General features: G+C 44.6%; 1 protein-coding gene across 2 annotated transcripts in view; it reads right to left on the bottom strand.

Annotated features, from left to right (window-relative positions):
* Positions 1-22,866, bottom strand: part of KIF27 (kinesin family member 27) — a 479,420-nt gene that overhangs the window by 54,747 nt on the left and 401,807 nt on the right. For both annotated transcript variants that reach the window (XM_086961311.1, XM_086961310.1), the window contains exon 14: positions 15,171-15,386. In XM_086961311.1, coding sequence (XP_086817437.1) covers positions 15,171-15,386 — 216 coding nt within the window. The remainder of the gene's footprint in view (positions 1-15,170; positions 15,387-22,866) is intronic.

The raw sequence follows: 22,866 nt of genomic DNA on the forward strand, positions 1-22,866 counted from the left end.
GGAAACGTTAGGGTTGCATCAACTAATATCTGCCCCCACCCATGAGGCCGGTCACACTCTCGATGGCATATTCACCAATATTGAGACGTTACACATCACAGCTCTCCTTCCTATGCCATGAACCGATCATCATGCTATCCTAAGCAAGTTAGCCATCCCCGATACCCCCAAGACGAGAGTGGTTAACCATGCCCCCAAACAGGTGAGAGCATGGAAAGACTTAAACGTGGGGACACTGAATACTCTCTTGGCAAGAACATCGCCTCTGCTGTCAGATGATCCCATTGTCGCTACAAATCAGTTCCATAACTGGCTCAGTCAGGCCACACACAAGTTAGTGCCCTTAAAATCTATTTCTCAGAATCGAGCTTCCCCCAGTGCACCTTGGTTCTCTGATGAACTCAAAAAGCAGAAACAACTTAATAAACAAAGAGAAAGACACTGGCGAAAGCAGTACGACCCCGAGAGTAAAACATTATATAAAGATTCACTTGCTCGGTACAAACAGATGATTGCAGAGGCGAAAAGAGCCTATTATGCCGAACAAATCGACAAGGCAAAAAACTCATGCAAAGAGTTATTTGACATTACTAAGCGCCTGTCCGGTGGCACGCAGGATCTTACACCCCCCCTCACAACATCTTTGCGATGCCCTATCCGATTTTTTCTTTAAGAAAGTCAACAATATCTATCAGGCTTTTTCCTTAAATACCAAAACCGCTCCTCGTTCCCTTCCTCCTACACCGCGGGATAACTCATTGACACGCTTTGCTGACCTTACTATGGATCAGACGAAGAGCATCATTTCAAGGATTAAAACAGGGTCAGCACTGGATCCATGCCCGCTTAAAGTGCTTGCCCCAGTTATGGACACGTTGATCCCGGTCATAACTCGGGTCTGTAACGCTATGTTCAGTTCCGGCATTTTCCCGGTCTCACTGAAACACACGTTGGTCAAACCCCTATTAAAGAAATTCAATCTTAATAAAGATGAATTAAAAAACTATCGGCCGATAGCTAGTCTCCCGTTTCTGGCCAAAGTCATAGAAAAAGCTATGAACCAGCAACTGTCGGAGTTTGTGGAGCAGCATCAGCTGCTTGACAACACTCAGTTTGGATTCCGCAAATGCCATGGCACGGAAACCGCCCTCCTAAAAGCGGCCGATGACATCAGAGCCATACGAGATCAGGGGGGGACAGCAGTCCTGGTCCTGCTGGATCTCTCTGCGGCCTTCGACACGGTCGACCACAAGATCCTGGTCGACCGCGTCGAACGACTAGGGGTCCAGAAAACAGCGCTGGACCTACTTGTATCGTTTTTGGCTAACAGAACTCAGGCGGTATCCCTAGGACCATACCAATCCTCTAAGGTGTCCCTGCCTTGTGGGGTCCCTAAGTCCGACACTATTTAACATCTATGTGTCGGACCTTGCTAGTGTCATCAAAGCATTTGGGATGAGCCTGACCTCCTACGCAGACGACACCCAATTGGTACTGGCCATCAAAGGGGATGGTGAAGAAGTGGCCAATCTATTCACTAGAGGAATGGTGGCCATAGGTGACTGGATGGCCACGAATTGTCTTAAACTCAATTCAGAAAAAACTGAAGTGGTCATTTTCGGTCACCTCTCCCCGGGCTGGTCACCAGTTTGGTGGCCAACTTCATTTGGAACTCCTCCTAGTCCAGCCCTCAAAGTTAGAAATTTAGGCGTCACTTTTGATGTAGGTCTAAATTTCATGGCACACGCCAACAAGACTGCTGCAACAGCTCACATGAAACTCAGAATGATCAGGAAAATACTACCCTACCTACCGGATACTGCTGGGAGAACCCTGGTCAGCTCATTGGTCTTGTCCGCCCTGGACTACTGTAATGCCCTCTTCCTAAATGCACAATCCCGGGTGACAAACAAGATGCAGTCAATTCAAAATGCAGCCGCTCGGATGCTGGCGGGACTTCCCAAGTTTGCACCTGTCTCAAACACCATCAGGGAACTTCACTGGCTCCCGATACGCAGCCGTATCAAATTTAAATCATTGTGTATTGTTTACAAGGCACTCAACAATCAAGGCCCCCATTTCCTTAAACACAACCTTCTCCACTACACTCCAACCCGTTCCCTCCGCTCTTCTCATCATAATCACCTAGTAGTGCCTCGTACTAGAACAGTCACTTGGGGCGATAGGCGCTTCCTGGTCGCCGCCCCTAGACTCTGGAACATCCTTCCTCTACATATCAGGACCAGCCCCTCCCTGTTCATATTCCGCAAACAACTTAAGACCTGGTTATTTGACCAATAGCTCTCTATATTCTGTAGGTGTTCCTAGATGCTGATCCATTCCCTTAAGCCAGCGCCGAGACGCCTACGGGTATTCGCCGCGTTTTAAAAATGCCAATAAATAAATAAATAAATAAATACATTGACTGGAACTGTTGGGACAGTGTTTCCTGCCTATGTATGAGATTTCCGCTAGGGCGGTGGACATCTCTAAATTCGCAGTGCAGGATACTCTGTCAGGGCAACAGAGTATTTTACTCCAATCCCCCAACAGAGAAAATGCATACTTCGAAGTCTAAATCAGCCTTTTAGCTATTATAATGTTGTGTGTGGAGGACATCAGAAATTCCCAAGTGGCAAGCAGGATTCCTATGTCATCCATTTGGTGCTCTACCCACACATAACTGCATCAAGATTCACCAATATGCCGATGATACACAACTCTACTTGAAAGTCTCCTCAGCTTCAGACATTCCACACCCCAAACACTGCTTGCCCACCATCCAGACCTGGATGTCCAGCCTAGAGACTCTATCTAGCTGCAGATTCCATACCTTTTAAATTTTCTCCAGACTTCAGACTGGATCCCTAAATTGTTGCTGAGCAGTACCTGTGCGTACCGGTAGGTTGCAACGTTCAGCTCCGCGTGGCGCTGCCCGCACTGGAAATGACATGTGCTGTGCCTATATAGGCTCCACCTCAGCATGCTGATGTCAATTTCCTTTCATGACATTCCATGCCAGGCGCGCGGAGCCATGAAGAACACTGACCACTAGTGTGGATAACTTAGGCCCTGAAGGGGGAAAATACCTGTTCCAAGAATTCCATTCAAAAGCGGGGAGGATGGGTGGGTCAGTAAGGAATTTGCAGTTAGATAGAGTCTCTACCGGATAAGGTGTTACTGAAGGTAAGTAACTTGTCCATCTGATAGAGACTTCTAGCCACAGATTAATTACCTTTTGAATAGATACCCAAGTAATACCTCCCAAGAGGTGGGTCTGCAGGTCAATTTCATACAAGAAAGTCCTGCAGGACCGAATAGGCACAGTGCCATCCCAACGGACCTGACTGTCCAGGCAGTAGAGTTTTGTGAATGTGTGCAAAGAAGCCCTTGTTGCTGCCTGGCAGATATCTAGGACCAGAACTCCACGTGCTAAAGGAGTGGTGGCAGCTTTAACTCTGATGGAAGGAGCATGCAAGCCCAGAGGGAGTCGCTTTTTGACCGGTGCGTAGCAGATCTTGATACAAAGCAAGATCCATTGGGAGATGGTCCGCTTCTGCACAGCCTGTCCTTTCTTTGCTCCGACATACCCCACGAAGAGTTGGCTGTCCATCGGAACTGTTGTGTGTGGTCCAGGTAGAACAACTCTATTTTTGGGTCTAGGCAGCGTAATTGCTGCTCATCTTCCTTAGCGGGATGTGGCAGAGAATAAAAAGTAGACAAAGTGATAGATTGGCCTACGTGAAAAGGAGTGACCACTTTCGATAGAAAGGAAGCTCATGTACGAAGCACCAGTTTGTCTGGATAGATGTTAAAGTATGGTGGCTTGGATGATAAAGACTGAAGCTCGCTGACTATCCGGGCAGTTATTATTGCTACGAGAAAGGCCTCTTGATGACAAGGAGCCTGAGAGGACAATTGAGCAAAGGCTCATAAGGAGCACACACAAAGAAAGTGAAAACAAGATTGTGGTCTCACTGAGGCATAATGAATGGGGAAGGTGAAAACAAATATTGCAAACCTTTCAAAATGTATTAACAATAGGGGATTTGAAGAGGAATGGCTGGTTAGGTAACAGGAGAAAAGCGGAAATAGCAGAAAGATAGCCATTGAGAGAGTCCATAGCTGACACCTGCCGGGCAAGAGAAAAAATAAAGAGAAGGACCTGAGAAAAGGGGGCAGAAAGGGGATCAATCTGTCTTGCTATACACCATGCCACACATTTTCCACTACAGCAGGTGTATACTGTCTAAGTGGAGGGATGCCTGGCTGCCAAGTTAATGTTGCAGACTTTGGGAGGAAGGTCGAAAGCTGTCAACTGTTGCCGCTCAATCACCAGGCAAGAAGGCAGAGCATTGACATGTTTGGGTGAAGAACCCTCCCCCTACTTCTGCGACAGAAGATCTTCCCAAAGGAGTAGTCTGATTAGAGGATCGATGGCCATGCTCAACAGCTCGGAATACCAAACTCTCCAAGCCCAGTCCGGAGCCACGAGGATGACCTATCGCTCGGCTGTTCTTGATCTTCTTGAGAACTCAGGGCAGGAGTGGTATGGGCGGAAAGCCATACAAGTGTCCTGAGCTCGAGATGAAAAGCATCTCCAAGCAAGAGCCACCTTGGAAACTCCAGCGTGCAGAACTGCTGACATTGCATGCACTTGGCGGTGGCGAAAAAAATTAGCCATGGTGCTCCCACTGCTGAAATAACCTTGCACCATCTTCGGATGAAGCGGACATTTGTGATCTGCTAGGCATCTTCAGCTGAGTTTGTCCGCCCCAGCATTCAGAGAGCCCCCCAGGTGGTGAACCACCAGGGAAATGACCTGATGTTCAAGCCATGTCCAAAGACGCAGGACCACTTCACAAGGACTCCACAATCCTACCCTGTCTGATATGTTGCAGTACTACATGGCGGTGTTGTTCATGAACACCTGCACTAGCCTTCCCTTGATGGAGGGTAGAAAGGATTTTAATACCACTCGGATGGCTCTGACCTCCAGAAAGTTGATGCGGAGTCCAGATTCCACCAGAGGCCTCTGATCTCAACCTCTCCCAGTTGGCCAACCCATCCCAGGAGTGACGCATCAATCACTACTGTCAGATCTGGTTGGGGCGGGAGAGGGGTCTGTCGCTGACCCAATCACAATTTGTTATCCACCACTGCAGATCTTTCGCTGCTCCCTATAAAATCTGAACCATGTTGGAGAGACTTCCCTGATGCTACACCCACTGTAGAGCCCGTGTATGCCAGTGAGCATGTGTCACAAGCAGGATGCTGTAGGCTATGAAGCCCAGCAGCCATGATGGTAAGAGGACTAACTGTAAGGGTTTGGAGGCTGAGGATGCTGGGGAGTGGTGGACTGACCCGGCCTTTGGCTGCCCAACGAGGAATGTGGCTACCATGTCCTCGGCCACACATAGGCTAGGAAGCTTGCGCGCCGCGGTGACTGATCTTGGACTGCGCAACCGGTCCCAGGACCTTCCTCTCGACAGGGATCGACATTATTGTGACATCGCACATCGAGCCGTCAGGAGCTTCAGGGATCGCTCCCTCAAGGCCTTCAGGTTCATGGCATGGCAATCGGAGCAGGGCTTCGGATCGAAGTCGCACTCAAGGCACCAAAGGCATACAAGATGTGGGTCAGTAACTGACATCGAGCAGTAACTGGCACCACAGAGCTTAAAGCCAGCCTTCTGAGATGACACCTCCGCCATACCAGGAGAGGATCTCAAATAAACACTTCAACAAAAAGTCAAAAAAAGTTTAGTAAAAAATGACTAAGGGGCAGCTCTCTCCAGATGTGTGCTAACTGGTATGGAAAGAAATAACTGACATAGGAGGGCTGGGTTGGCGCTTATATAGGCACCACGAATGGCACTTCAGGTGCGGTATACCAGTAGGAGTTGAACGCCACCTACAAGCACGCAGGGGTACTGCTCCAGTCTGAAGTCTGGAGATAATTCAAAAGGTAAATAATCTGCAGCTAGAAGTCTCTATTAGATGCACCATTTAAAAACCATCACAACCAGCACCCCGCTTACCTTGCAGGCAAGCTCACCATCTCTGGTGGCTCTCAGCAACCTGCAGACAAGACCATCTATACTGCAGACTAAGAAGTGTAAAAGAGAAAAAACAAGACAGCAGGCATTTTCCATCTATGCACATAGGATCTGGCACAACTTCCCTATATCCAATGTAGGAAAGAAAGAGTTGAATATTCTCCTCTTTAAGAACACTACATCACAATGCATTACCTATTCACAGTATGGCTTTCTCTCATATTACTTGCTGACTTTAAGCTCACCTTTGACCATGTACAGTGCTCCACTGACTTTTGGCTAGATTTGCACGACATAAATACCATATAAATACATAAAAATACACATAATACAATAACAGACTCCTAATTGCTGTTACTTAGTGTAGTCTCACTTTTCCAGCATATAGAAATAATTTCAGGTTTGCCCAGCCCAGAGCTTTTTGCAGTTAAGGAAAAGGTTCCAGCAAAACCTCATAATGTTAGTATTAGGCCGTGGGAGCCCTGACTGATTGTAGCATTCAGAATTGCTTCATTGGAGGTTTACAAGCTCTAAAAAGGTGACTAAGATAGAAGGTATAAAGTGGGACCAGGACAAGATGCAATGTACCGTGGGGTGAAGTAACTTCAGCAGCTACAGAACCTAGCCTTGTTTAATTTAGATTGTAAATGAACACCTTATCCAGAAACCCAAACTCCACTTTTCCAACTTCGAAGGACCCTTGCTGATTGCAGCATTTGTCTTCCAGAAACCCAAACTCCACTTTTCCAACTTCGAAGGACCCTTGCTGATTGCAGCATTTGTCTTACCTTGACAATGGAGTCTGACTTTCAGAAAAAAACCTAAGGGCCAGATCTAGAGTTTGACTGATGGTAATACATCCGTGAGGGTGGAGGAGGACACTACATTGGCCACCCCAACAGACCACCATCCACCAAATTTAGAGTTTACTGCTGGCCTAGCCTTGATCAATGTACCATGGCAGTTCTCATCAATGCCCAAAAGGTTTGGTGGACAGCCACAGTTGATCTTGAAGGAATTCCACCAAGCATTTTGTTTTTCAAAAACAAACTCACAAAGTGATAGTTTGTTATTGATAGACAAAAAACCAAGGCTTCCCACATGCACAGCGGTTTTTCTTCTGCGTGTTGGAGTCACTATTTGTTTTTCCCTATCATACACTACAGCATGTGGTGATAGACAAAAAAAGGACATCACACATTTCACCCTAAATAGGGCAGGCAGTGTAATGCCCTTCCTCCGAGAGCCCTTACTCTATCAGGTCACTGGAGGTAGCTTTCCATCAACATAACCTGCCGACCCTAAGCAGGGAAGGTGCATTGTTATTTTTGCAAACAGGGTACTACACCGCATTTGCCAAACTCTGTTGACCACCTCTCCGTGGAAATCATCCTGAAATCTCACGTACGTCTAGGTCATCTGTAATCAATAACTTGCATTGGCACTTCGTGTTTTCTTGTTGATTTCCGTCTCAAAACTTTACAACTTCATATCGCTGGTTCTAATGAGATTTTGATAATTTTGATGGACTTTATTTTTTTTAAAGATTATTCTTTTAATGAAATTGCTTTATGAATTGTATTGTATTACCTGATTTAATGTTATTTTGGTGCTGCTTAAATACCTAACATGCATTTCTCTAGGTAAAAGCCTACTGCTTGTACTAAAGCAACCAATGATTAAGCCATACAGTCAATAATTTTAATTCAATATTTAATTAATGTAAATATAGTAATTTAAAGATTTCTTTTAAAAAATCACACCTAAAGTTAAAGATCTGTATTAACTTATTTTGTATTAAAAGTTACATACACTTATCAATGGAATTAATTTAAACTAATGTAATTATGTTTTTTTTATTGCATTTATGTTTTAAATTTATTAATTAATGTTCCGAGCCCATGACAGTCAATGTTCACCAGATGAAGCTTCCTCAAGCGCCTTGAAGCCTTCGGGTATATGTTGCGCTATATAACCACGTAAATAAATTAATTAATTAATAATACATTAAAAATAGTTAATCAAAATATTTTACCACAAAATAATATTTACTAATTCATTTTTAAATTATTCCCTATGAGGTTCTATTTTAAGTCCATGCCTCCATTATTTTCTATAGGAGGGTGTTGCAGTGTGAGAGGTTGACCATGTGTGGTGCTGGACTTACTACAGGTCTGAACTGGAGTACATTTTCTTCTGTGTGGGCGCTTTATAGCTGTAGTATATTTAGAAATACGGTTTGTGAATAGCAAGAGGCTTAACTCTTTAGAGGTGGGTGTCTGTACCTCCCCGAACTCCTCCTTAGTTTTCCTTAAAACCCTCCATCCTCTTCCCTAAACCCCTCTCCTTTAGTAGTTAGTATTTCACATTTTTCAGTCCCTCCTGGTCCCTCCCACATTTAATACTAAGTTATAAACCTACATCTCCCCACAGAAAAGATAGGAGAGGTACTGATGGAGATTTACATTCATTGGTTTGTGAACTGCATAGTAAGCCGTACTACTCTGGTACTACTTTATGTACTACAGAGGGCAGTTGTGAGTCTGACATCAGCATATCCAGGATTCTAAAGAGCACCCAGTAAAATCCACTAAAAGCTTATGCTTTAGCATTCAAGAATTACGTTTATCAACAACAGTGGTGTTGGGGCAGAAGGTAGATAGGGGAAGCGCAAGTGAGGCATGGAACCGCTGGGAAACACCATGGTGCATCAACTTAAACCATACTACTATGTAAAAAAGAACAAAAAAAAGAACAAGAAAAAGAACGGAGAGCTAATATGACATGAGATACGAGCACAACTAATTTTGTTAATTATTTTTCCAGCATCTGTTTTGTACAGCTACATTCACTGTAAGCAAATTTGTAGGATTTTCTAGTCTGGGCTGGCTTGATTACATCTAGTTATGATTGTCCTCCTGTGAATAGGTTTAGTTTTAAAATACCTAGGGGCCAGATGTAGGTGGCCCAATACCGGTCGGTAACGGCCGAAATTACCGATTCTCGGCCGTTACCGACCGGTATTGAGCCATCGGGATGTAGGAGTCCGAAATCCCTCCGATTCGGTAAATTTACCGAATCGGTAAAGTTACCGAATCGGTAAAATACCGAATCGGAAAAAATACAGATTCAGTAAATTTACCGAATCGGAAAAATACTGAATCGGTAAATATACCGAATTGGTATATTTACCGAATCGGAAGAGTTACCGAATCGGTAAAATACCGATTCGGAAAATAAGAAGTGGTAAAAATGATCATTGAGATGTAGGTAAGCACAGAAATACCGAATTAGCCTCAACATCGGTATTTAAGAGTCGGTATTTACCATGGATTGGAATCAGGTGGTAACCAACTGCAACCCATAAAAAAGGACCCAAAATGCAATTCTACTTGCACAATGGCGGCATTTTATGTCATTGCAAGACGGCTACGGCTACAGCAGGAAGGAGAGAGGGAATGGCAGAGAGAGGAGCAGGTCTACAGAGAGAGGATCACCCTGTTCATGCTCACAGAGGCAGAGATCCTCCAGAGGTACAGGTTGGACTCAGACACCATTTTGGACCTCATCAGGGACCTCCAACCACTGTTGGAGCACACCACCCCAAGGGCACACGCTATCCCACCGCACGTGCAGGTGCTATGCAGCCTACACCTGCTTGCGTCTGGCAGCTACCAAGTGTGGTTGCTGCGGTAGGTGGGGTGACCCAGAGCAGCCTGTCAAGGTTTTTCTACAAATTCCTTGACGCCATGTTACAGAGGATGGACCAATACATTTCTTTTCCTGCAACCCATGCGGAACTGGTCCAAACAAAAGCAGACTTCTACCAGATGGCACGATTCCCCCATATCATTGGCTGCATTGATGGCACGCACATTCCCATTTGTCCCCCTGCTGACACCGAATACATATACCGGAATAGGAAGTCAACGCACACCATCAATGTGCAGGTGATTTGCAATGCAAAGTGCGCCATCACTGACCTTGTGGCAAAATTCCCTGGGAGTACCCACGACTCCTACATATTTCAAAACAGCGGCATCTATGCACGGCTGACTGCAGGGGAATTTGGTGAAGGATACCTCCTAGGTGAGACACAGTGTCAGACCCCCATAATACCAATTGCAGTATGAAGTACATGTATGCATGTGAGTAATGTCATTCCTTTACCTTCTAGGAGACATTGCATATGCCCTCCGCTCATTCATACTGACCCCCTACCTCAACCCCTCAATACCCAGCCAAAGGAGGTATAACCGGGCCCACAAAAGCACAAGGAATGTAGTTGAACGGACCTTTGGCATATGGAAAAGCAGATTCAGATGCTTGCACAAGAGTGGAGGTGCAAGGCAGTATACCCCCATCACCTGCTGTAAGATCATTGCTGCCTGTGCCATGTTGCACAACCTTGCGGTGAGGAAGGGCACTGAGGTGGAGTTGTCGTACTACGAGGATCATGACGACGACATTGCTGTGCCAGAAACCCAACCTGCTGGAGTGTCAACACCAAGTGATGGCAGATACAGACTTGAGGAGATTACAGACAACTATTTCTGAGTGAGTAAAGAGACACAGACAGGTTGTGAATGAGAATAACGAAATTTAATGTTGCCACAACGTTCATGCACTGATGTGCAACAAAAAAACAGATTTAAACGTGGGGACTGCTAATGTCCCGGGCTGCCTCACCCACACTGGCAATGTCATTTGCGGCCGCGCTTCCCAGAGCCGCTGGGATGTTGCTCACTGCCTTCAGCATGTCCTGCAGGCTCAGCTGAGCGCCTGGTGCTCCTGCGTGGCTCAACAACAGCGCTAGCCAGGCTGCTGCGGCTACTGCTGTCGTCTGCCTCAGCCACGTCCAGGGCAGGATTTACAGCAGTATGTGAGATAATCATGGCCTCCAGGGCACTGGTGATCCTGGCCATGCCCCTGGTTACCTCCGCGGTGTTCTGCATGAGGCTCTCCTGCATGTTGACGCCTCTACGGCATAGCTGGGATGTTGCCGTGGCCAGCTGGTTTATGGCCCTGTTGTGCACACGCGCATCCCTGCGCCTTGTGTGCTCCAGGGTATCCATTTTAGCGCAGAGCTGGTTGATGGTGGTGGTCATTTGATGCATTCCTGATGCAATGTCACTGTTTGTCTTTGCAACCTCCCTATTGCTGTCTACTAAGTCACTCATGCCCTTGCCCATGTCTCCGATTTGCTGATTTAGGATTCGGAATTGGCGGTGGCAGGCCTGAATTGATTTCCCCTGCATGCGCTGGATGCGCACCATGCTCCCCTCAAGGCCACGGAACACAGTGCCCTCTCCAGGAGGAGCTGCACTGCTTGGAGTGCGTTGGCGTCTGCGAGTGCTGCTGGACTGATTGGTGGACTCCTGTGCAGCAGGAGTGACTTGTATGGTTGCTGGAGCCTCACCCTCAGCTCCCGCCATAACTCTCAGTGGGGCCACGATTCTCCTCCTGGCTGGTGAGGTAGCAGGTGCTGACAGGGACCGTGATGGGGAGTTCTCAGGTGAGAACACCAATGGGGGGGATTGAGAAAGGTGTGGGGAGTGGGGAAACACGAGGGAATGAACAGTATCATCCTCATGGAAGATGGCAGTGGTGTCTTCCTCCTCCTGCGAGGCTTGTACAGTGCTTGGCCCTGCCTCCACACTCTCCTCCCTCGCTGGTGCAGTCCCTTCTGATGCAGATGGTCCACTGCCTGATGTTGCCCCTCGGTATAAAGAAGCGTATATGTCAACTGAGTGCTAATGTGTCACCGTCACTACAATAAATGCTTTGCACATTTAACTTTCATTACTGTGATTTGCTTTCAGTGCCTTGCTGATTTCTGTGCACTTACAAATGGTCCTACATTTGCTGACTACATTTCCCATAATGCATTGCTCCTGTATAGTGCTAGCAGTACTGGACTGGGGTTGGCCTGTACACAAAGGCTAAAGGGAAGCTGGGTGCTATGGGGTGTCATGCTGCGCAAGCCTCTTACCTTTACTTGTAGCTCTGGCTGAGCTGTCCACATCTCCTACTCCCACAACACTGTCAGGCTCGATGGTTGAGGCCACCAGTTCCTCCAGGTCAGTCAGGGGGGGCGCTGGGTTCCTGCCTCCACCGGTGACACCAGCTGCTTATGGATCTCAGCCATCTTTTTTTTGGTGAGGCTCCTGATATCGTAAAATCTTTTCTTCAGGTCCTCAATGCTCCTGATGGTCACACCCACTGCATTTACCTTCTCTCCTATGGCAAGCCACAGTTTTCTTTTGGCTGACTCAGGTACAGTGAGGGACTGCCTGCCAAATAGCTGTTTGTGGACTCTCACCACTTCCTCCACCAGTACCTGCAGCTCCATGCTGCTGAACTTTATTTTTCGTTTTCTCTCAGCCTTCTGGCTCTCAGTGCTGCTTGCCATTTTTACTGTCTTTCACTACAAACAAACTCTCCCTGCTGCTTTGTCTTTCTGCTCAGCTCTGACTGCCTCTCCAGAACCTTCTAATGAGTTGCAGCTGCCTGGGTAGCCACTCCCTGGTAGGGAGGGGGAGGGTGGTGGCACCTGATTGGCTGTTTTCATTAGTTTCACTTTTACTTGCTTGCCGATTCGGAATTTACCGATTCGGTATTTACCGATTCGGTATTTACCGATTCGGTATTTCCAATGCATTCCTATGGGCCTTTTGGCCCATAGGGTTGTATGGCCATTACCGATTCGGTAAATACCGATTCAGTAAATTCCGATTCGGTAAATACCGAAAGTCCGATAACGATGTTTTCCGAATTGGTATTTGATACCGATTTTTTTCCTACATATCATTTACCAATTCTTGAATACCGAATCTGTAAAATTCGGTATTTAAGAATCGGTAAATGACTTTTACCTACATCTGGCCCCTAGTATGCAGAGGTCAACAGGCCCGTGATTGAGGCTCCTAATCAAACTTTAATCACATTTTTGTAACAAGCATTGACAAAGTCTTTGTCTTTGACTTGCATCTTGAACCCTGACTAAAACCTTTTAATAAGTATTGGCAATGCCTGTAGGTTGTGTGTTTATAATCAGATTGAAAATGCATTGTTTAACCGCTTAACCGTGGGGCAAATTCCCACTTAAACAAAGGGGACCCTTGAATAGCTAATACTAGGCAGAAGAGCAAGGGAATCAAAGACACAATCAAAGAACAAAACTACTGCCTAGATCTAATAAATATAGGGGCTCATATAGAGTCCCAGCTTATAAAATTAGTACGAAGCTCACAAGAACAAAAGTTTTTTTTACATCAAAAGGCCACAGTGATATTAGCAAAAAAAAATTATTATTATTTTTCAAATTTTCAATTCAAACATCAGGTTGAAAAAATCATTCTATGTCCATAATAAATAATCACAACACTCAAATAAAGTCCCACACATCCCTTCACACAATCATACAAAAGCACACACACATCAACAAGATTCATTCATCCTTCTCACAACACGATCAAAATGCAAACTGATGTGATGATGACTCAGGTCCCGTGGAGCAAATTCCGCCGAAGTGGTTTAATTAGGAGGGTGGGGCTGCGTCGGCCAACGGACGTGCGCAGCACTACGGAGGTAGTGCTTGCGACGGCCGTTGGCGGACAGAAGCAGCGAAGGGGTTAAAAAAGTCAATAAAAAATGGAAAATACTGGAGGAAAAGCAAATGCATATCTTAAGGTATCTCAAAACTGAATTCAGTAATTTCAGTCTTTATAAAAAGCATTGTTCATTTTTAAATTTCACTCAAGAAACTCTGAAAATAATTTATCCAGTTTAAAAGTAATACAAAGTATAATAACAGTTGTTTGAGGAAGGGTTAAAAGTTAAAGAAAAACACTTGCCATTGAGTCTTCAAAAGACTCTGCACTGGAACAAATGCTCATGCAAGTTGGTGTCTGGAGCAGGTCAGGGAGCAGATTCATGGCCCTCTCGGACAATAGACATCTACTATCCAGCCCCTTTAAGTAAACCTTTAGCCTCAGATGCAGCCTGAGTAAGTGCAGGCCCCCAACACTATCAATGCTGAAAAACTTGCGGAAGGTAGAAGATAAAAGAAAACCAACCCAGTAAAGTCTGCTCTTTATTAAACCCTGGAAAAATATACATGTTGCTGAATTTTTATGGATGACATGGGAGGGGTGGGGAGCAACCCAGAGAACAATAGGAACAGTGATGTGAGGAAGAAATAGGGTGTGAGGGAAAGAACAAGAAAAAGCAAGCACTCCCAAGGAGTACTCAAAGAGAATGAACAAATAGATCCCTATTTGAGCCATGGAAGAATGCAAGTCATCCAATCAATAGGATAATAAAGAAGCTATGCTTGAGAGGAGGGACAAAAACAACAAGAGGGAGGAAAGCCGTTGAATAAGAAGCAAGGAAATGAGAGGGACATCAAAGTCAACCAGTGGAGTAAGTAATAGACAGTGCCCAGAGGCCACAGTATTTACTGGTGTTGTCCATAACAGGTCTTCAGCAACAAACAACAAACAGCTAAAAACGGTCTGTAGGCAAACCTACCAAGCCTTCAGCACTGAAAAACAAAAAAACAACTACTTTATTTTTTAGGTGCATTAATGACATATGGATTTTAACGAGTGATATTTCAGTGTACCTTGGAGATGCAAAATAGTCTCTCAAGCATGGCTATGAGGGCACCCCAAAGGAGGTCGAATAATACACCAGACATCCAATAGCATGTTTTGAGTGAGTGATACTCCTCTGGGTGGAACCAAAGCCCACTCTATGTATGTTTCAAATAATTTGTATCAAAAGGTCATGTAGACAGCTATGCTGCCAGGCCAAATATAAAAATGTGCACATTTCCATTTATATCCCTATCATTGTAAAAGTGAGTTTAGTGCAATTTATCGAAAATAAAAACTATTTATGGACCCTCTGCAATGTGAATTACTCTCATCACAGCATAAAAGTGTTGTCGTCTATGCTCTTAAACAATCTCTCTGATACATAGTTACTTTACAAAATGGCATACAAATGTATTTTAAACAATGCATTTAATTGCCATGGGAATTTATCACACACTCAGTACCCAGTCAAAGGCAAGAATATTTCAAATAAATTGGCTCCATTACTTACATCAGGTGACAGAACCCTTCCAAGTTTCAGTTTTTCGTCCATGCTATCTCTTCTCTTAAGAAGGTGATCTCTTTCCTTCTGCAGAGTCTGAACTTCTTCAGAAATCTTTCTCTCGTGGTCTGTGGCTCTGTCATGCAACTGTGTGCTTTTATTAGTCAGCTCCGTCTCCACAACACTCAACCGGGAAGATAATTTCAAAATATCCTTATTCAAAGCCTGTAAAACATAAACCAAAGCGGAAAGATACCGTTATGGTGAATCTAGTTCACTTAGTCCTAGCTTCTCTTCCAGTGCCACTTCACCTAGTTCGAGGAACTGGAAATGTGTCTGATAATATATTTTTCAATAAGCAAATGAATAGGGCACATACCTTTGAAAATGCTTTTTCTGATGGATATTCTACCTTTCTGCAGATAAGTCATCTAAATAAAAATCCACAAGAATCTCACTAGTTCAGAAAGATTTAAACTTTTTACTATCTTCGGTACAAGTTGTCCAGACCTACTACACAAGTAGAGATACATGGCATCTCAATTAAGGTACCTCCGCTGCTCTATAAAGGTGCTATCAGTGTCTGTGGTATCAACTCTAATTTAATTCACTGCACCAAAGAAGCAAGAAAAGAAGAAGTAAAAGAAACCAATATTCACACAACTCTCAACATATTAACAGAATGAAAGGGCGGGTGTAGAAAGGCAATGAGTGAAGGAGTATGGAGTTTTATCAGAAAAGGCATTACTTAAGGTTACAAACTTATTACATCATTTTTCCTGCAGATTCCTTCAGGAAGACTTTATAGCATTATAAACATAACACAGAGAAGGGTCTCAGTAGACATAGTCACATTGCAGAAGAAACGGCTAAAGCAGAGTTTAACCTGTGAGTTATTCCTTGTTCTAATTACAGGTCATAGTGCTTTGTGAATGTGTGAGGTCAGGCCAGTGCCTGAAATGCATGTACAACAAAGGAGAACACAGAGAACATTAAAATGAATATGTCTTAAAGGTATTTACCGTTGAGAAACCACTTTCATGATACATTTGAAAGGCTCTACTTTTTCTGAAGCGCTGGCCATGGTGAGGCAAGGAGGCATGAATTGTTGGATTCAGCTGTCTCTTTGTCTTCCTCTTGGACATGTCCAGAGAATAAGCATGATTTACATGTCTCTGTGCTATCTAATGATAGGGGTTAATTAGTCGATACAAAGGGTTTAGCACTGATACTGGGCTATTTGAGGGACAACGTGGGACAATCTTCTGATCCAGTAGAGGTTCCGAGCACCAGTTCCATCCTGTTTTCCTAATTTTGTATGCCTCCCTCTAAGCCTGTGCCTGACATTCCTGTGGTAGAAGGGGACATCCTTCAGGAATAAAAATATATGGAGAAGTATGCCATATCTAGATTCCTGGTCAAGATGTATGTGGCAGGAGACATATATTTTACAGTGGTGTGGGTCCAATGCTCTTCAATCTGGTGGCCACTAAAAATGTCCTTGGAAGATGTTTCGCCCTCAGATCCTGTGACCAAGAAAGTAGATAGGGTAAAGCCTACTCTGAGCTCAACCAAGCCACTGGCTTCTACCTATCCTTTTTATTTTATTTATTTTTGTTTATTTTTTCATTCATAAAGTTTTATATAGCACGATCTTGACACAAGAGGGTATCAGAGCCCTTTACATTTAGATTGTTACGTTACAAGTTACATCAGATACAAGAGCATCGTAAGGTTCAGTACACATAAACAATGTTTCAATAATTCTAAGGAGGGAGGGGAGGAAGGAGTAATAGCGGGGAGACGAGGAGGAATAATGCACAATGTCCGGCTGGGTAGGTTATGGTCAAGGGGGAAACCAGGGCCAATCTCGTCATTAGCTGTCAAGCAGCTCCACTGGTCATCAGCCATGTTGCTCAGGTCTCAGCGTTCAGGAAAAACTAGTTTTTAGTTTATTTGATTTGCGAAGGTTATATAGCGCTATCTAGATCCGGAGGTATCAGAGCGCAAAACCAGGGGAACGTTGCATTAGAAGGTACATCAAAAGGATTAAAAAGCGCTGATTTTTCCCATAGGTATCAGAGCGCTATAACAGAGGATCATTGCGTTACAAATTACATCAGTTACAATAGCGTAGTAAGGTACAGTAAACAAACAACAAGGTTGAGAGAATTTATAGGAAAGGAGGGGAGGAAGGAGCCATAGCGGGGAGACAAGGAAGAACTGTGTCCAATGACCGACTGGGTAGGTGACCGTCGAGGGGGAAACCAGGACCAATCTCCTCATTAGTTGTCTAGCAACTCCATCGGGCATCAGCCATGCTCGACGTACCTCTCAGGGTCTAGTTTCAGGAAATCTCACTCCTTAGGTATGCTAGGAGCATAGAATTGAGCGGAGTTCCAGAGGGTGGAGTTGCAATGTCTTGATGATGTATCCTTTGATACCCTTAATGGTATGGCATTGCTTCGGGTGACGACAATAGAAATAAACAACAGATATGGACCTATGATTGGAAGTTGGGGTCTTCAAAAAAGTGTGCCAGTGGTTAGTTTTATTGCAAGAGGCTCCCATCCCCTTTTGTGTGTTTCATATACCGGCCTAAGTGGCATGGATATGACCAGATGAGGATCCCATGCTCACTGTGTCACTGGAATCAAGCTGTACTCGGTTGATGAGCCCATAACTAGGGTAAAACGGGACCTGGGTCGCTTGTGTTCCAGTTAAGGGAGGACCTGACTTGGCAGTACAGGCTGGGCTGGTCCCATGAGAAACAGGGTAAAGACTGATTAGCATGGGGCTGAGTCCAAACTGACATGGCCTGGAGAGCAAAAGAACGATGGGTCGGAGTGCTACCCTGAGATACAGCCAGTGGTTAAACATATTGTAAGCAGCCTTCCACCACTATTTACATCTTCAAAATACAATAGTTCTTAATCCTCCTTTTCATGGGTCATACTAAACCTGTTTGGACTCAATGATATAGAGTACAAATTCTTAATGAAAAGGAGGTATGCAGTGCTCTTAAAAAAATAATTAAGCGAGCGACCCTTGACGCCTGCTCCAGGCCGGTCGCTCCCCACACTGCACAGCTCCACCTGCTCGTGCACGTGTCCCTGACCTCGCTGCTACCGCAAGTTCAAGGCCCTCGTGAGTATCTGCCTGCTCACACTGTCAACTTGCCCGATTGTGACTCTCACACTGCTGTAATTCCTATTGTTGTATTGTATCGTACTCCACTGTTTTTATTTTATCCTGCACTCTATTGTATACTTAGTGGTTGTTTTCTGTTACTCTGGGGTCCATCTATTTTTGAGCAGTTACCCCTTCCTGCGTTCCAGCCTTCCTTCCCCGCCGCTGCGTCTCACCCCCCTCGCTCGCCCATTCGCTCACGCTCCCCTCCTCCCAGTTGCTCCTCCCTCCCACCTTCCCTTATTATGGCGACCAATGCGCGTCCATACCACTGGCGCGCCAATGGCAAGACCGTCTGCGCCCGTCCGAGCCCAGCTGCACACCCCCTGGCCCCCGCGACCCCCGTTGCCGCTACGATGCCAACTTCCTTCACGCACTCAACACCGACGCTCTTCCACCTGCTTCCAGGATACCCCGAAGCGCACCCACGGACCTTTCTCCTGCTGGAACTGCAGCTTCACCAGCCCACAAGACACCGTTGCACAGACCAGGGCAGGATGCAAAAACCTCATTTGCATACTATTCAACACCCGCTCCGCACACAAGCACGCCATCAAACTCTAGGACCTACTCGACTCATCCTCCCAGGACGTCGCCTTCCTGACCGAGACCTGGATGAACCCCTCCTCGTCACCCGACTTCGCCGTCGCCATCCCGGACGGCTACAAGATCCCCCTGCAGGGACCGCACCAATGAAGTGCAACGACCAGCAACGAGGACATCCTCAGCATCGCCGAATACCTGCACTTCCAGATCCATATCAATCCAAAAACCACCCTCAAAGGAACCCTCATGTACAGACCCCTCCCGGCCCCCGGTCACAGTTCAGCGATGCCATCTCCGACCTCGTCAGCATGCAAGCCCTTGCATCCACGGACTACATTCTCCTCGGAGACCTGAACTTCCAACTCGAGAATGCCAATGACAGCAACTCCACCACCCTGCTCGAAATAATTACATTCCTACATGCTGCCTACACTCCTCCAATGCTCGACTGCTAGTCCTAAAAAGCGCTGTTGTTCAGGACTAAGGCATTTTTAGTTAGAGTAGTCAAATTTGGGAATGAGCATCCTGTCATCCAGCGGAAGAGATTCCATCTTTGCTCCATTTTAGGAAATCACTAACATCTGTCTTTTCAGGAACTAGGGCTCATTAGTCAATTGTGGCTTGCTTTGGCTGTTTATTAAGGATTCACCTTATTAATGTGTCAATTCTCTATGCTATTGTCAGGACACCCCTTTGGGTAATCTTTGCGCTATACAAATGGATTAACATAATCTAACCTCTCCCCCTGCAATTTCAACAGTAGCTTCAGCCTGCACTTGCGTGGTCTAAAAAATAGATGAAGAAGCTTTGGGAATCACCACAGTCATTCTGGGATAATGCGTATTGTTGCACTTCAGTGCTTCACCCACATTAATACCAATAGAATTAGTGGGGGAGAGGTATACAGAAATTCATCAAAAGTGCATCACCCACTGATCCAGGTTCCCGCACTTGTGATGCGAAGCTTTGGCATTTTGTGTTTTGACTTGTAGCAAACAAGTCCATTAGAGGACACCCCGATTCTTGGAAAATATCTTTGAATATGACACTGTTTAATTCCCATTTTTTGTGTTCGATAAGATTTCTGCTTAGATGGTTTGTGTTGCAACCTGCCTCTGTCTCATTAACTCTGTGGTAACTTGTAGAGTTCTGGGGGCATTATGTAGAACGGTGGGTGACCTAGGCAACCACTAATCAGTTGGGCTGTGGCTGACTTAGAGGTGGCTGTAATACCTGTGGTGGATGCAATAAAGAGAGTTATACAATATACTTGGATTTTGTACTCTCTTAACACTGGCGACGAGTTGGTGCATCCACCATTTAACCCTGCTTTTAACCTCTGCGAGATTGGGAGCCCCATAGTAAACAAGCAGCTTTTTGAATCAAAGGACATAACTCCAAAAGATAATCCTTGAGGTAAATGGGTGGTTTCCTGAGTCTAAGGGTGTTCTGCGAACAGACAGACGAAGAGCTTGCACCCCTTTCCCCCTCATCACTAGGCTCATGACTTTCTTTTTCATTGGTTATGTCCAAGTTACAATTGCATTTTGATAACCTTGACATACTCCACACCTCTCCCCGACTTAACACCACCACCTTTTTCTTGACCTCAATTATTTGTTTGGGACCCATAAACTTTTCAAAGTAAATGTTTTAATAACCTATTTTCCTCATGTTGGAGAAGACTGCTGGTACATTACAACCTTTTCTACACATGTTGGTCTGTTTTGATAAAAAAAGACTAAGTTTTAGTGAGCCATCCACTGCAGAACTGTCTCAAGATGTCAAACAAAACAGATAGTGGCTGGGTAACTCTTGCGCAACTACAACTAAATTAATATTCTCCTAATAAGATGGCTCAAGGGAACAGGGGAAAGCGGCCACTTGCGTCCCCAAAGGAGTCCTCTGAAAACAGAGAATTCAGTAACAAAAGATAAATTGTCCCCGAGCACATATATGCCAGTTCTTATATTGTTCCAAGAGAAAAGATAGCCACAATCAAATGAGTGTTCTTTCAAAGTTCATCAAATCAAATTCCTTTAATTTCCATTTCTTTTCTCTTCATACATCAAATCTCTTCACAGTCTTCATCTAGTTCATACAGAATGTACTCCTCACGTCTTCAGAAGGGGTTCCGTTTCAGTTATTGAAACGGAACCCCTTCTGAAGACGTGAGGAGTACTCTCCTTGATCTAAACTACATATTACCCTATATGAAGAACTCAGAGATATACAATGGATTGAGTTCCCATTTATAATTGAGGAACAACTGTCTTCTGGAATTGGCCTATATAATTTGTTATTTGGATTGATTTTTTGCCCTGAAGAAGTCATTTGGGTGACTGTACCCTCTGACAAAACACGTGTTGGCACTGGTCCTTTTGATCTATTGGCTACATTCTGTATGAACTAGATGAAGACTGTGAAGAGATTTGATGTATGAAGAGAAAAGAAATGGAAATCAAAGGAATTTGATTTGATGAACTTTGAAAGAACACTCATTTGATTGTGGCTATCTTTTCTCTTGGAACAATATAAGAACTGGCATATATGTGCTCGGGGACAATTTATCTTTTGTCTCAAGATGTCATTCGACGTACCAAATATCCTTTCATGAATATGTTCAATTACAATGATAATATATTGTTTTTCGGAGCTACCCACACAGAACACAAATCTCTCTCACAAGTGTATTATTTACTTGCTGAAGCAGGTTTGAATCTGAATGCAGACAAGTGTGAGTACCATAATACAAAGCCAACATTCTTTGGCCATATCTTTTCTGATAAGGCTATGACACCAGATCCTGCTAAAGTCCAAGCGCTGTCAAATGCTGATCCCCCACTAGGTGCTTCTATGGTACATTAATTTCTTGGCAAGGCCAGTTACTGTTCCAGTTACATACAATAATTTGCCACTGTAAGTGCTCCGTTGAGAGACATGACGAAAAAGAATATGTCATTTCATTGGTCATATGAATATGTGAAATGTTTTAAGAAAACCAAACAAGCCATTGAGAATGCTACTGACATGGCCTACTTCCACCTAAAGCTTCATACAGAAGCTGTTGTTGATGCTAGCCCAGTCCGGTTAGGCCCTATCCTTGCACAGCACAGCGGCACTTGAATGCTTGAAGGCATATTGAGGCATATGCAAGTAGATGTTTGTCCCAACCGAACATGCTTATTTCAAACCTGTAAAACACAGCTTAGCTGTTGTATGGGCTTATGAACATTTCCATGTATTTCTGTAAGGAAAACCTTTTAAGCTGGTAACTGATCATCAGGCTTTACTGACTATTTTTGGCAATCCAAAGGCCAAAAAGCCTCCTTGAAATGAAGGATGGGGACATTGATTACAAGAGTATAATTATACCATTGTGCATCATCCAGGGAAGGATCAGAACCCTGCTGACAAGGGTATATATCTATGGTGTTACATCGATGAGGCTTTTGCAATATGGAAAGGCACAAGAGAAGAGGCAGAATTGTTTGTGTCACCTATATCAATGAGTTAAATTTGAATTTTACAGCTTCATTCAGTGATCACAGTGTAGATTTTCTAGATGTATAGATCTATGTAGACAAAGGAGAGATCCATACCAAACTCCACCGAAAAGCTACGGCTGGTAATTCGGTCCTCCACGTCAGCAGTGCACATCCGAGGTACTTGATACGTAGTGTTCCCTACGTTGAATTTTTAAGAATACGGTGCAGTTGAAGCTCCAATATTAATCTCGAGCAGTGCCAACAAGAAGCTGTTAAACACTTCATTTCCCATGGGTACAATCGTACTACAGTTCTTAATGCTCTCTCTAGAGCTAACACTCACACTAGAGATCAGTGTTTGTCATCCAATGGCATTGATGTGACGAGATCAGTTGTTAGCTCACATACAAGTTCCACCCCTGATAACACACAAGAAATAAGGTTGATTACTACCTTCAGTAGGCAAGAGAATCAGACGTATT

Source organism: Lissotriton vulgaris, chromosome 3_1 (assembly GCF_964263255.1).
Source record: "Lissotriton vulgaris chromosome 3_1, aLisVul1.2, whole genome shotgun sequence".
Lineage (NCBI taxonomy): Eukaryota > Metazoa > Chordata > Amphibia > Caudata > Salamandridae > Lissotriton > Lissotriton vulgaris.